The 11,713-nt window shown below is 46.0% G+C and overlaps 1 protein-coding gene across 3 annotated transcripts; it reads left to right on the top strand.

Annotated features, from left to right (window-relative positions):
• The first annotated feature begins 2,348 nt into the window (after positions 1-2,348).
• ZNF45 (zinc finger protein 45) lies at positions 2,349-9,546 on the top strand. Of its 3 annotated transcripts, XM_040976192.1 has the most exons (3): positions 2,349-3,270; positions 3,439-4,583; positions 9,192-9,546. In XM_040976192.1, exons 1-3 carry the CDS (start codon positions 2,835-2,837, stop codon positions 9,426-9,428), a joined length of 1,818 nt encoding a protein of 605 aa, XP_040832126.1. In that variant the 5' UTR covers positions 2,349-2,834; the 3' UTR covers positions 9,429-9,546. The 3 variants fall into 3 exon arrangements, with proteins under 3 accessions (XP_040832126.1, XP_040832127.1, XP_040832124.1); XM_040976193.1 differs by lacking the exon at positions 9,192-9,546 and having other exon boundaries at positions 2,349-3,326; positions 3,411-5,130; XM_040976190.1 differs by lacking the exon at positions 9,192-9,546 and having other exon boundaries at positions 2,349-5,130.
• Positions 9,547-11,713: the final 2,167 nt, after the last annotated feature.

Below are 11,713 nucleotides of genomic sequence, written 5' to 3'. Positions count from 1 at the left end.
TCTGAATTGCTGCCAATCTCGCCATTCCAAGCATGATGAAAACTCTCCAGAATTCACTGGCTGACTTGGTCCACCTTAGTGTTTCCACTTGCCCAGATTTTGACTGCCAATATGTTGCTGGAGTAGCTGATCAATTTGTTTTGTCCTCTCTTGTGGTGCCAGGTGTCCTCTGCAGGCTCTGATGTACTGCCATATCTTCCATGTGCACCTGGATATGCTGTCCACTACTCCGACTGAGCCACTGAGGAGGTTTAGCTTTGATACATGCACTTGGTAGTCAGACCATGGAACCTGCAATTCTATGGTTGGGGTTCTGAGTCTGGCAGTTTGCGGGGATTCCCAAAGAAACTTCGTCTGAAGTGATCTCAGACCAGATTCTTGTGTGTGCTTGCCAGTACAGAGTCCAGCACAGTCCGTCGTCCCTATTAACCTATACATCTGCTATGGTTGCAGTTGCTGGGTCAGTCCTGCCTCATGCCCTGTCTGCTACACAAACTAATAGGTGTTGGAGCCCATTCCATTCCTGCCCACCACACACTTGACCACGTAAACCAGTGGGAGCTGCAGCTTAATTGGGATGACTTCCAATAATCCTCACCAGGAACGCCCCCTGCTTTGGCTCCCATGCTTGCCAGTATGTACAGCAGACTGGTCCAGTCTGTCCCACATCTCATTTAGCTCACATACATGTCAATGGGCATTGAAGCCTAGTTCAACCCAATCAGTTCCACTATCCAGCCCACATACCTGCTGACAGGTGCCACTCTCTGTCTAGCCATGCCTGACCCCAGTCCTGGTTTTCATTCTCACCAGAGTGGCAACCCAGGAGGGAAGTTGTTTCCCTAATAGGCCCACTCCCGGCTCATGCACTCTCCAGGTGGTTCTGCAGTTTGGCTTGACCGAATTAGCCCCATGTGCTAGCATCTGCCAGCTGATGCTCTGGCAGAGCCCTACCAACCCACACTCACTCTGACTTATCCTTGCACCAGTAGGAACAGTCAGTCCAGCCTGGCTTTTCCTTGTTCCTGCTCACATGAGACCGACAAGTGTGGTAGCCCTGCCTGGTCTGGTCTGCCCCCATCCCAACTCACGCTCTCCAGTGGGAGTGGTGATCCAGCAGGGGAGCTCTCCACATCTCCCTACCACCTTGGCCTCCCCAACCTTGCCCAGGTCTGTATGTGCTGGTTGAGTGCCACGGCCCAGTCTGGCATTACCTTCCTCACCTCAGCTTTTGCCAGTAGGTGCTGTAGCCTGGCCTGGCCCGGTCCACTCCCAATTCCAGCTCAGGTTGGTGGGGGCTACAGCCTAGCCCAGCCCAGGCGGCACTCAGTTCAAGCCCTCATGTGGTGTGTGTTGCGACCGAAGCTGGCCTGACCCACACTCCATTCTGGTACTCGGGTTTGCCAGTGGGTAATATGAACTGGCCCTGCCTAGTTTGCCCCTGACCTGCGCCATACGTATGCTGCTAGGTGCTGTTCCCTGGCCTGGTCTGGGCTGCTCCCTATTGTGGTTCTTGCATTCACCTGCAGGAACTGTGTCCTGATGGAGAAGTTTCCCAGATTCCTCCATCAGAACCTCTTTCAGTGCCAGATCTTGCACACACGGGTGGGTCCATGAGCCAGCCCTACTTAGTCCACCTACTGATCTAACAGGAACAATGGCCTTTTCTGACCAGTCTTCAACCTGTTCAGGTTATTGTTGTTGGGTGTTACAGCCCTGTCTAGCCTGGTCCACACGCATATGCAGCTCAGCAGGGGCAAAAATCTAACCTTGTCCGTCCTACACCTACCTGGGTTCTCACAAGCACCAGTAGATGCTGGAGTCTAGCCCAGTCTGCGGCATTCAACCCCACTCCACACTTGTGCAGAGGTACACTGCAGCCCTGTCTAGACCAAAACATGACTCAGTCCAGCTCCATGCTTACCTCTGGGAACCACAACCCAGGCAAGGCATCCCCTTGCTCCCCAACCAGGTCTGTTCCCAGCTATAGATCTTGCATGTGGTAGTGGTTGCTCTGACTCAGCTTGGCCTAGTCCCTCACCTGTCATGACCTTTGCTTTTGGATGCTGTAGTGTGGCCTGACCCAGCCTACCCCAAGTCCCACCACTCTCTGGTCAGTGCTAGAACATGGTCCTGCTCCATCTATTCCCATCCCAGGTTCGTGCAACCCGGTAGGTGTGACAGCCTAGCTGAGCTTGACCTGTGCTCCAGCCTGGTTTCTGCTCTTGCCAGTGAAGTAAGGTTGGCTTGGCCCTGCCAAGTCTGCCCCCTTCCAAAACCAACCCACCCATTAGCCAACAGTTGGGGTTACCCTACTCAGGCTGCCCAGCACCCAGGCCTGGAATACGTGCTCACCAGTGGGAGCTCCAACAGGGGAGTTTCCCAGGTTCTCTCACTTAACCCATTATATCACTTTTGTAATATAACTTATGCTCTGTTCAGACGTCCATGAAGTAGGCAGCATGATGTGGGTGCTCTTGGGCAGATACCTGTTGGAGCTGAAGAGGAGGCTTTTAGATAGGTTACTTGGTAAAGATTTCCTAGGAAGGCATTTCTTGCTCTGCAGCCACTAAATTTCTAATTTTTTTGCTTATTTCTAAAATTTAGTGTGATTTTAAATGGTTATTCATGTATAGTGAATGGAAGCCCAAGCTCTGGGGACATCTTGGTCATAACATGACACCTGATGATGAAGGGAAATGGAACCTTTTCTTGGTTCAGCAAAGCTTCGGGCTGTGAGTCTAAGTTCACAGGACTGGCATCTCTGAGGGAAGCCTTCACATGTGCCTTCCAGATTCTCTTTTTCCTTTTCAGGAGGCAAGACTCCAGGTGAGATGGAGAATCTGCAGGAAGTGGCACTAAGGTACCTGCCACAGGAAGAGATTTTCTGCCCACAAACTTGGCAACAAGTAACTCAGGAGTTAACCAGATGTCATGATTCTGTGGCAGATATTCAAAGAACTGGCTCCCAGTGGAAGAAACAGGGTCACACCCTCTGTAAAGATGAGTTCAGCAAAGGCTTTAGTCAGAGTTCACAGCTTCTCATGCAGTACAGAGTCCATGCTGGTGACACACGCTGCAGAGGGGAGGCGTGTGAGAAGGGCTTTGTCTGGGACACTCCTCTTCAAGTCAAGCCAAGGGCCTGTGCAGGAGAGAAGCCCTACAAATGTGAAAAATGCAATCACACTTTCCGTCGACATTCAAGTCTTCAGGCCCATGAGAGAGTCCACAGCGGAGAGAAGTCAGGCAGATCGGATGCTTCCTGTAAAGGTTTTGACCAGATGTCACACACTCACCATCCTCAGAGAGTCCTCACTGGAGAGAATGCATACAAATATGAAGGATGTGGGAGGAGCATCGGGAGAAAGTCATATTGTCAAGCTCCTTCGACAGGCCGTGCAGGGAAGAAGCCCTACATATGTGAGGAGTGTGGGGTAGACTTCAGCGAGCGCTCATGTCTCCAGGCCCATCAGAGGGTCCACACTGGGAGAAAACCTTACAGATGTGAGGACTGTGGCAAGGGTTTCAGTTGGCAGTCACGCCTGCAGGCCCATCAGCGAATCCATACTGGGGAGAAACCATACAAATGCGATGCATGCGGCAAGGGCTTCAGTTATAGTTCACACCTGAGCATTCATTGTAGAATCCACACGGGTGAGAAACCCTATAAATGTGAAGAGTGTGGGAAGGGATTCAGTGTGGGTTCACACCTTCAGGCACATCAGGTAAGCCACACTGGAGAGAAACCCTACCAATGCGAGGAGTGTGGCAAGGGCTTCTGTCGGGCCTCAAACCTTCTGGACCATCAGAGAGGCCACTCTGGAGAGAAACCTTATCATTGTGATGTGTGTGGGAAGGGCTTCAGTCGTAGTTCTGATTTTAACATTCATTTCAGAGTCCATACAGGAGAAAAACCCTATAAATGTGAGGAGTGTGGGAAAGGCTTCACGCAGGCCTCCAATCTTCTGGCCCATCAGAGAGGTCACACTGGAGAAAAACCATACAAATGTTCTACCTGTGGGAAAGGCTTCAGCCGGAGCTCCGATCTTAACGTGCATTGTAGGATCCATACAGGAGAGAAACCCTATAAGTGTGAGAAATGTGGTAAGGCCTTCAGCCAGTTCTCAAGTCTCCAAGTCCACCAGAGAGTCCACACTGGGGAAAAACCGTATCAGTGTGCAGACTGCGGGAAGGGATTCAGTGTGGGCTCACAGCTGCAAGCGCATCAGAGGTGCCACACTGGAGAGAGACCCTACCAATGTGAGGAGTGTGGCAAGGGATTCTGTCGGGCCTCGAATTTTCTGGCTCACTCAGGAGTCCACACAGGAGAAAAGCCATACCGATGTGATGTGTGTGGGAAGCGCTTCCGACAGAGATCCTACCTTCAGGCCCACCAGAGGGTCCACACGGGAGAGAAGCCCTACAGATGTGCGGAGTGTGGGAAGGGCTTCAGCTGGAGCTCGTACCTACAAGCCCATCAGCGAGTGCACACGGGAGAAAAGCCCTACAAATGTGAGGTGTGTGGCAAGGGCTTCAGCTGGAGCTCGAGTCTTGTAATTCATCAGCGGGTCCATGCTGCGGATGTGGGTGACAAGGACTTTCCTTCAGAGGAGTCCTAGCAGGAAATGAGCTCTGTAAAGTTACATATGTGAGTGTGTCACGTGGGTGCTGAATGATTCCAATGATCAGAAAGGGGGCAAAACATTGGATGCCTAAAGGGGTCAAAGGTTAGCCAGAGCTTAACATGTCACCTCAGACAAGCTTTGTTGAGAGTGGAGACAGACAAATCATTCAGAATCTTGACATTGACACTGAAAGGGTGTCTGATGTGGAGTTAACCTAGGAATGCCAAACGTCTGTTCCACTAGAAGATGCACTCCACCTAGAGGGCTCGGGGCGTGGCTGACTGCCAAATTTACTATGTCTTTTCAGTGCCTAACACATTGTGTGCTTTTAATAATTGTCAAATGAGTAAAAACATTTGATGTTTTGTTCAGTTTATCATTAAAGATTTCTTTAATTTTCCTGAGAAGGAAAATTCCGCAAAGCTTAGAAGACATAAAAGTTTGACATAACAAGCTCATCTCCCCAACTGTGTAGGTCCTGTGAGCTAATGTTTATTCTCGTGGTGGTTCGGCTGTTTGTGACCAGCATTTTTGTATGCTTACAGTACTTAGTAGAGGTCATTTGCATTTAGCAACACAATAACATTCATAAATTCACTTATGGCTTTCTAACTTGACAAATGTATTCATTTGCTAACTAAAATCAACATATACACAGTTAAACATAAATTTTTCTTGTATCCATTTCCAGTCATTCCCACCATCAATGCCAACAATTATAATTTCTGTGTTTTTGGTTTTTGCTATTTTCTTATTTTTAAAATTTTTTTCTATTATCATTTCTGCTTTGAACTTGATGTAGATTGAATATATACTCTTAGGTCAGAGTTTTTTTACAATTAATTACTATGGGGTCTCACCCACAGATTCCTCTAGTACTCTGTTGCTAGAGCAGGTGAGCCTACTGCCCACCATCCAGCCTGTGAATCCAGTGATTCACTCCCCAAGTGACCACAACGACCAGAGCTGAGCTGAGCTGAAGCCAGGAGCCAGGAGCTTCTTCTGGGTCTCTCATGTGGGTGCAGGGTCCCAAGGCTTTGGGCCATCCTTGACTGCTTTCCCAGGCCACAAGCAGGGAGCTGGATGGGAAGCTGGACTGCTGGGGTTAGAACCGGTGCCCATATGAGATCCCAGTGTGTGCAAGGTGAGGACTGTAGCCACTAGACCACGGCACCAGGCCCGCATGTTTACAGTTTTAAGTAACATGAAGCAATATAATTTTTCTATATAACTTTTCCCTAGAATTCAGTTATGAAAACAGTGCGCCCATTGTCTGTTCTCAGTGTATGAAAGGCTCCATTTAAAAAGGTCTCTTCCAGGGCTGGTGCCTTCAACAGGCTAATTCTCTGCCTCTAACCACCAGCATCCCATATGGGTGCTGGTTCAGATCCCGGCTGCTCCACTTCCCATCCAGCTCCCTGTTTGTGGTCTAGGAAAGCAGTAGAGGATGGCCAGAAACCTTGGGACCCTACACGCATGTGGGAGACCCGGCTTCTAACTCCTGACTTTGGATAAGCTCAGCTCCAGCTGATGTGGCCATTTGGGGAGTGACCCAGTGGATGAAAGATCTTTCTCTCTCTGACTTGCCTCCTCTCTGTTAATCTAACTTTGAAGTAAAAATAAATAAATCTTTAAATAAAAGAAAGGATCCTTTAGTGTCACAATTGAACAAAGAACAAGAAGACGCTTAATAGAGAAATGAATTTATCAATCTACACTGCAACCATCATCCACACTTTCAGGATGATGTACTTTGTTTAAGAATACGCAGCCTTTTATCCCCCCAAAAGAACCCAAGTGTCACACAAAAGCTTTCATTAATCCTTATCTTATGTGAACCTAGCAGTTCTTAGAATAGTTTTTCTAATATTAAGTGAAACTAAAAACTGTAAGGGAGAAGGCATTAACAGAGTTGGTATGCTTTAATTCGTTATTTAAACTCAAGGAAAGCAAAAAGAAAAGTTAGTATTGAGGCCAGGGACAATCTCTTCTGTTATTTTTAACCAGAGATAGGTACAAAGGAGGGATGAACCAGGGGATTTGGTCTTCTGCTTGCTGTTCCAGGGTTAGTCACAAACCCAGAGTTGCTGGTTTGTGAATAACTCCTTCATCCACCAATGTACTAAATTCCTTCATGCGACACTGTTTTACCGCTAGAACATCCAGATGTGTATGGCTCAACTCAGACTATGTGCTGCTTTGCACCAATATTGTGGGTGTTAAACCAAGATGAAACCAGGTGAACTTAAAAGTTTAAGATCACGCAGCCACCAAGGGGTAGACTCATGTGGCATGTCTGAGACACACTGACTCCAGACCCATGACACTGATGGTGGGAATTAACAGATAGGGGTGTGAGCCTTGGGGGGTTCTGGACTACATGGCTGTCCAAACAGGCTATTGAAAGCTTGTGGTTTGGCAGACCTCAGTGAGAAAACTTCATGGAGCATCCCGAGTCTGTATGTCAGAGGAGAAAGGTGGATGGTCTTAAGTGTGCTGCTCTGAAGTTGCTGTCTGTTCCGAAGTAGGATGTGTCGTTAACAGTTCTGGAGAACGACTTACCAGCACAAAGGGACATGCAAAGAATGTTGCCATTGATGTGCTTTTGGCGAGACTGATGAAAAAGTTGGTGCATAGCCTTGGCTTTTTAAATTTTTTCTGGAGATCTGAATGCCTGTGAGATTGTCAAATGGTGTAGAGTAACAGTTCAACTTTCTGCCCTTTTGTCCTGACAAAGGAAACCTAAGAACAAGAGCTAGAGTTCCACTCTGCATTAACGTTAAATGTATATTTTGTGTGCTATTAGGTATTTCACGTTAATTATTCCTAGGTTGAAGTACCTTTCCATAAAATGACCTAAGGCAGAGTTAACTGTAGGCTGATTATGAAACATCTGCTGAAGCAAAGGGAAAGGTGGCTTTTTAAAATTCTTCATTTATTTATTTATTCAAGGAAGATGGGAGGGAGAAGGGAGCAAGCGAGAGAGCAAGCAAGCAAGCAAGCTCCCATCCATGCTCACAGCATCTGAGGCTGGGCTGTGGTCAAAAGCTTGGAGCTGGGGAAGCAGTACAGATTTCCTGTGTTGGTAGCAACAACAGTTATTTAACTTGTCACTGCTGCGTCCCAGGGTCTGCATTAGCAAGGAGTTGGAGTCCGTGTTGGAGCTGGCACCAGGCTTGCATATGGGATGCAGGCATCCTGAAGGGAATCTTAAGTGCTAGGTCAAATGCTTGCCCTAGAAGCACTATCTTTTTTTTTTTTAAAGATTTATTTTTATTATTTTTTTTTATTGCAAAGGCAGATATACAGACAGGAGAGACAGAGAGGAAGACCTTCCATCCGATGATTCACTCCCCAAGTGAGCGCAACGGCCCATGCTATGCCAATCCGAAGCCAGGAGCCTCTTCCGGGTCTCCCACGCGGGTGCAGGGTCTCAAAGCATTGGGCCGTCCTCCACTGCTTTCCTGGGCCACAGGCAGGGAGCTGGAAGGGAAGTGGGGCTGCCGGGATTAGAACCAGTGCCCATATGGGATCCCGGGTGTGCAAGGCGAGGACCTTAACCACTTGCGCCACCACGCTGGGCCCAGAAGTACTATCTTAATAGATTTATTTGAGAGACTGAGTGACACAGAGTAAAAAAATCCCGGAGTGTTGAATATGTAAATATAGTTATTTCAATGTATTAGTTGATTTGAATATACAAATTGAGCACTCAAGCTGCAAGGTATTTGATCAACTTACTGCTTTTCCTTCTAATTCTAATTAACTCATATCTTCATTATTCCATATCTACATAATTATACAACTACGGAATCACTATGTATACTCTATACAGCTTTGAAATTAAATAAATAGGTTAGTAGTTTCTTTTTATATTATCAAAATATAAGATTAAGTCTTTAGCGTCTACATATGCTTAACATTGGAGACTTTGTGTGTCTCAGGTCTTATTAAAACCTAATGAGTGGGGGTGAGTGTTTGGCATGGTACTTGGTGTGCCTGCCTCCCATATGGGAGCTGCTTCCTAATTCAGCTTCTTGCTAACACACACCGTGGAGGGAGCAGATATTGGCTCAGGTAGTTGGGTTCCTGCCACTCATATGGGAGAACACATTGAGTTCCTGGTTCATGGCTTCAGCCTGGACACCTTGACTGTTGTGGACACTGGGGAAATGAACAGTGGTTGAAAGCCAAGCTGAGCTGTCTGGATCCCTTAAGTTTCAGAGCTTTCAGCTGAGTGTTGCATTGTGAGAACTCTGACCAGAAATTTCTGCAATCCACATCTCTGAATTTTCTGACCTCACAACAGAGAAGATCCAGTAGAAATGAAGACTATTCCAAACACAGAATCACATGAAGAACATTCTTGTGAAGAGATCTGGGAACAGCTTGCCAGATCTCAAGATTCCATGACAAATCATTTTCAGTTCCCCATACAAGGTGATTCTTCCTGCCCGGTTGGGACAGGACTGCATGTAACTCAGGACAAACATCCCTAGTACAGTGAGCATAAGAATTCCCTCAGTGACGTCTCCAACTTTGACCTCCATCAGCAGTTGCACTTAGAAGTCTCATGTATGTGATGAGTGTGGGAAAAGCTTCTGTTACAGCTCAGCTCTTTGTATTCATCAACACGTTCACATGGGAGAGAAATGCTATAAGTGTGCTGTATGTGATAAAGAATTTAGTCGGGGCTCATGCCTGCAAACTCATCAGAAAGCCCACACTGTGGAGAAGCCATTCAAGCGTGAGGACTGTGGGAAATGCTTCAGTCACAAATCAAACATTTACCATTCATCATAGACTACACATGGGAGAGAATCCTTACCCTTGTGAGGAATGTGGGAGGACCTTCATGCACCAAGTCCCACCTCCAAGAGCACCAGAGAATCCACACTCGGGAGAAACCATTCAGATGTGATCTGTGTGGGAAGAACTTCCAGCATAGATCAGCATTCAATAACCACTGCATGGTCCACACAGGAGAAAAACCTTACAAGTGTTTTATTCAGCCTTTCCAATTTCAGGCCCATCGGAGAATCCACACTGGAGAGAAACTGTATGTGTGTGAAGTGTGTAGCAAGGGCTTCGTTTACTGTTCAAGATTTCAGGCACATCATGGAGTCCACACTGGGGAAAAACCATACTCACGTGAAGAGTGTGTAGCTTCAGGAGGAACTCCCATTATCAAATTCTTCTAGTCGTTCATACAGGAGAGAAACCCAATAAATGTGGCAAATACTTCAGACAGGCCTCCAGTCTTCAGCTTCACCGGAGTGTCCACACTGGAGAGAAACCATACAGATGTGACAAGTGTGGCAGTCTTCAGTTGTTCTTCACAGCTTTAGGCACACCAGAGAGTTGACACAGGGGAGAAAGCTTTCAGCTGTGAGATATGTGGTAAGAGCTTCGGTCAGTCAGCAAATCATGCAATTCATCAGAGAATCCATATTGGTGATATATCCCATAACAAAAATAGAGGTGGTAAAGTGTCAGATATTCCACACAGGAGGAAAATTCTATAAGGAAAATGTTTTGGAGGATCCAGTGTCTTGTGAATTATTCCAGTCATATCTTATGGAAAAGAACCGTTTCATAAAATCAGTGTTTCAACAAAGTTCCTCATGTTTCAATGGCCCATACACAGAAGAGAACTCTTGGGATCGATACAGTGAGTGCTTCAATCTGTATCCAGACCTTTCTTGAATAATACGTGGAAGAGAGACTTTGGAAAGGATATGTTTCCTCAGATAACTTGCAGAAGCTTCAGGATGGCACAATTCATTGTCTGCCAGAATGTGAAGATACTTTGTTCATTGCTGAATCGACATCATCTTAGCATTGCCAGGTCCTTCATAGGCTCTCAAAATTTGTCCATTTAATCGAAAAAATATGTAATACATGAAAATTGTGATTCACTTTAGTATCATGTGTTTGTATGCACAACAACTTGAGAGTCTTAGTTCAGGGAGACAGCTTTGAAATGTAGAAATACTACAATTTGCAATACCAACTTGGTAATGCCCTGTTACAGTTAGCTTCTTTTTCCCCCCCCCAATCTGTCATTTACATTGGTTCCTATCTCCTCAATCTTGCCTAGTGCTATATTTAAAAAGATTTATATTTTATTTATTTGAAAGGCAGAGTTAGAGGGAGAGAGAAATCTTGCATATATTGGTTTATTTCCAATATGACCACAGTGGTTGGAATTATATGAAGCTGAAGCCAGGAGCTCAGAGCTTCATGCAGTTCTCCTGCTCTGGCACATGGACCCAAGCATTTAAGCCACCTCCTGCTTCACAAACACATTCATGGAACTAAATTCAGAGTGGAGCCTCTAGAATTTGAATCAGCACCCTTACGGGACACCTACATGCAAGCAGTGGCTTCACACGGTATGTTACAGTGTTGACCCCATCTGTTGGTCTCACACAGTAAAAATCCAATGATCTTTTGGGACAGTATAGGCTGAAAAATGAACTTTGTTGATCTTACATGCTACACAATTGACTATTTTTTTCCTCCACACTCTTAAGGCGAAGTCAAGTGTTGGAATTACTAGTGACATTTTTCTTTTCAAGGTTATTTGAAAGATAGAGCCATAGAGAGGGAGACACGGATTTTTTCATACATTGGTTCATTCTCCAAATAGCCACAGCAGCCAGGCTAAAGCCAGGAGCCAGAATCTTCTTCCAGGTCTGTCGCATGGACTCAGGACCCTAGCCATCTTTCCTTCGCTCGTTAACAAGGAACCGGATTGGAAATAGAGCAACTGGGACTCCAGTCAGAGGGTTAACACAGTGTGCCACACATTTGTTAGTAAATCTGAGCATTGGTTTCTTACTCTTGACTTTGCTATCCACAACTTTAGTGTTATTTTCAAGACCTTGTCAACAGAGGTTGTATGTAGTAAATTGCTTTTATCACATTCTCTATTGCATAGACTCCAGTGTGAGAAAGAGTAACAAAAATTAATACAACTTGATAAATTTCATCAACTATTATTGATTTGCCTAGCATTGAGAGTAAAAACTAGTTTTGCAAGACAAGTTCACTAGTGTGACAAGTTCACCCCTGTGAAGGGGAAA

This window comes from Ochotona curzoniae, unplaced genomic scaffold, assembly GCF_017591425.1.
Source record: "Ochotona curzoniae isolate NIBS_2020 unplaced genomic scaffold, NIBS_Ocur_1.0 contig_2699, whole genome shotgun sequence".
Taxonomy (NCBI): domain Eukaryota; kingdom Metazoa; phylum Chordata; class Mammalia; order Lagomorpha; family Ochotonidae; genus Ochotona; species Ochotona curzoniae.
Note: the sequence above shows the minus strand (reverse complement) of the source record. Positions and strands in the feature narration are given on the sequence as shown.

Excerpts from the sequence above, each read along its gene's own strand:
- ZNF45 (XM_040976192.1), top strand. The coding sequence starts at position 2,835 with ATGGAGAATCTGCAGGAAGTGGCACTAAGGTACCTGCCACAGGAAGAG. Across the intron at positions 3,271-3,438 it reads ATCGGATGCTTCCTGTAAAG|ACTTCAGCGAGCGCTCATGT; the intron begins GTTTTGACCAGA and ends AGTGTGGGGTAG. Across the intron at positions 4,584-9,191 it reads AGCGGGTCCATGCTGCGGAT|AAGTCTCATGTATGTGATGA; the intron begins GTGGGTGACAAG and ends AGTTGCACTTAG.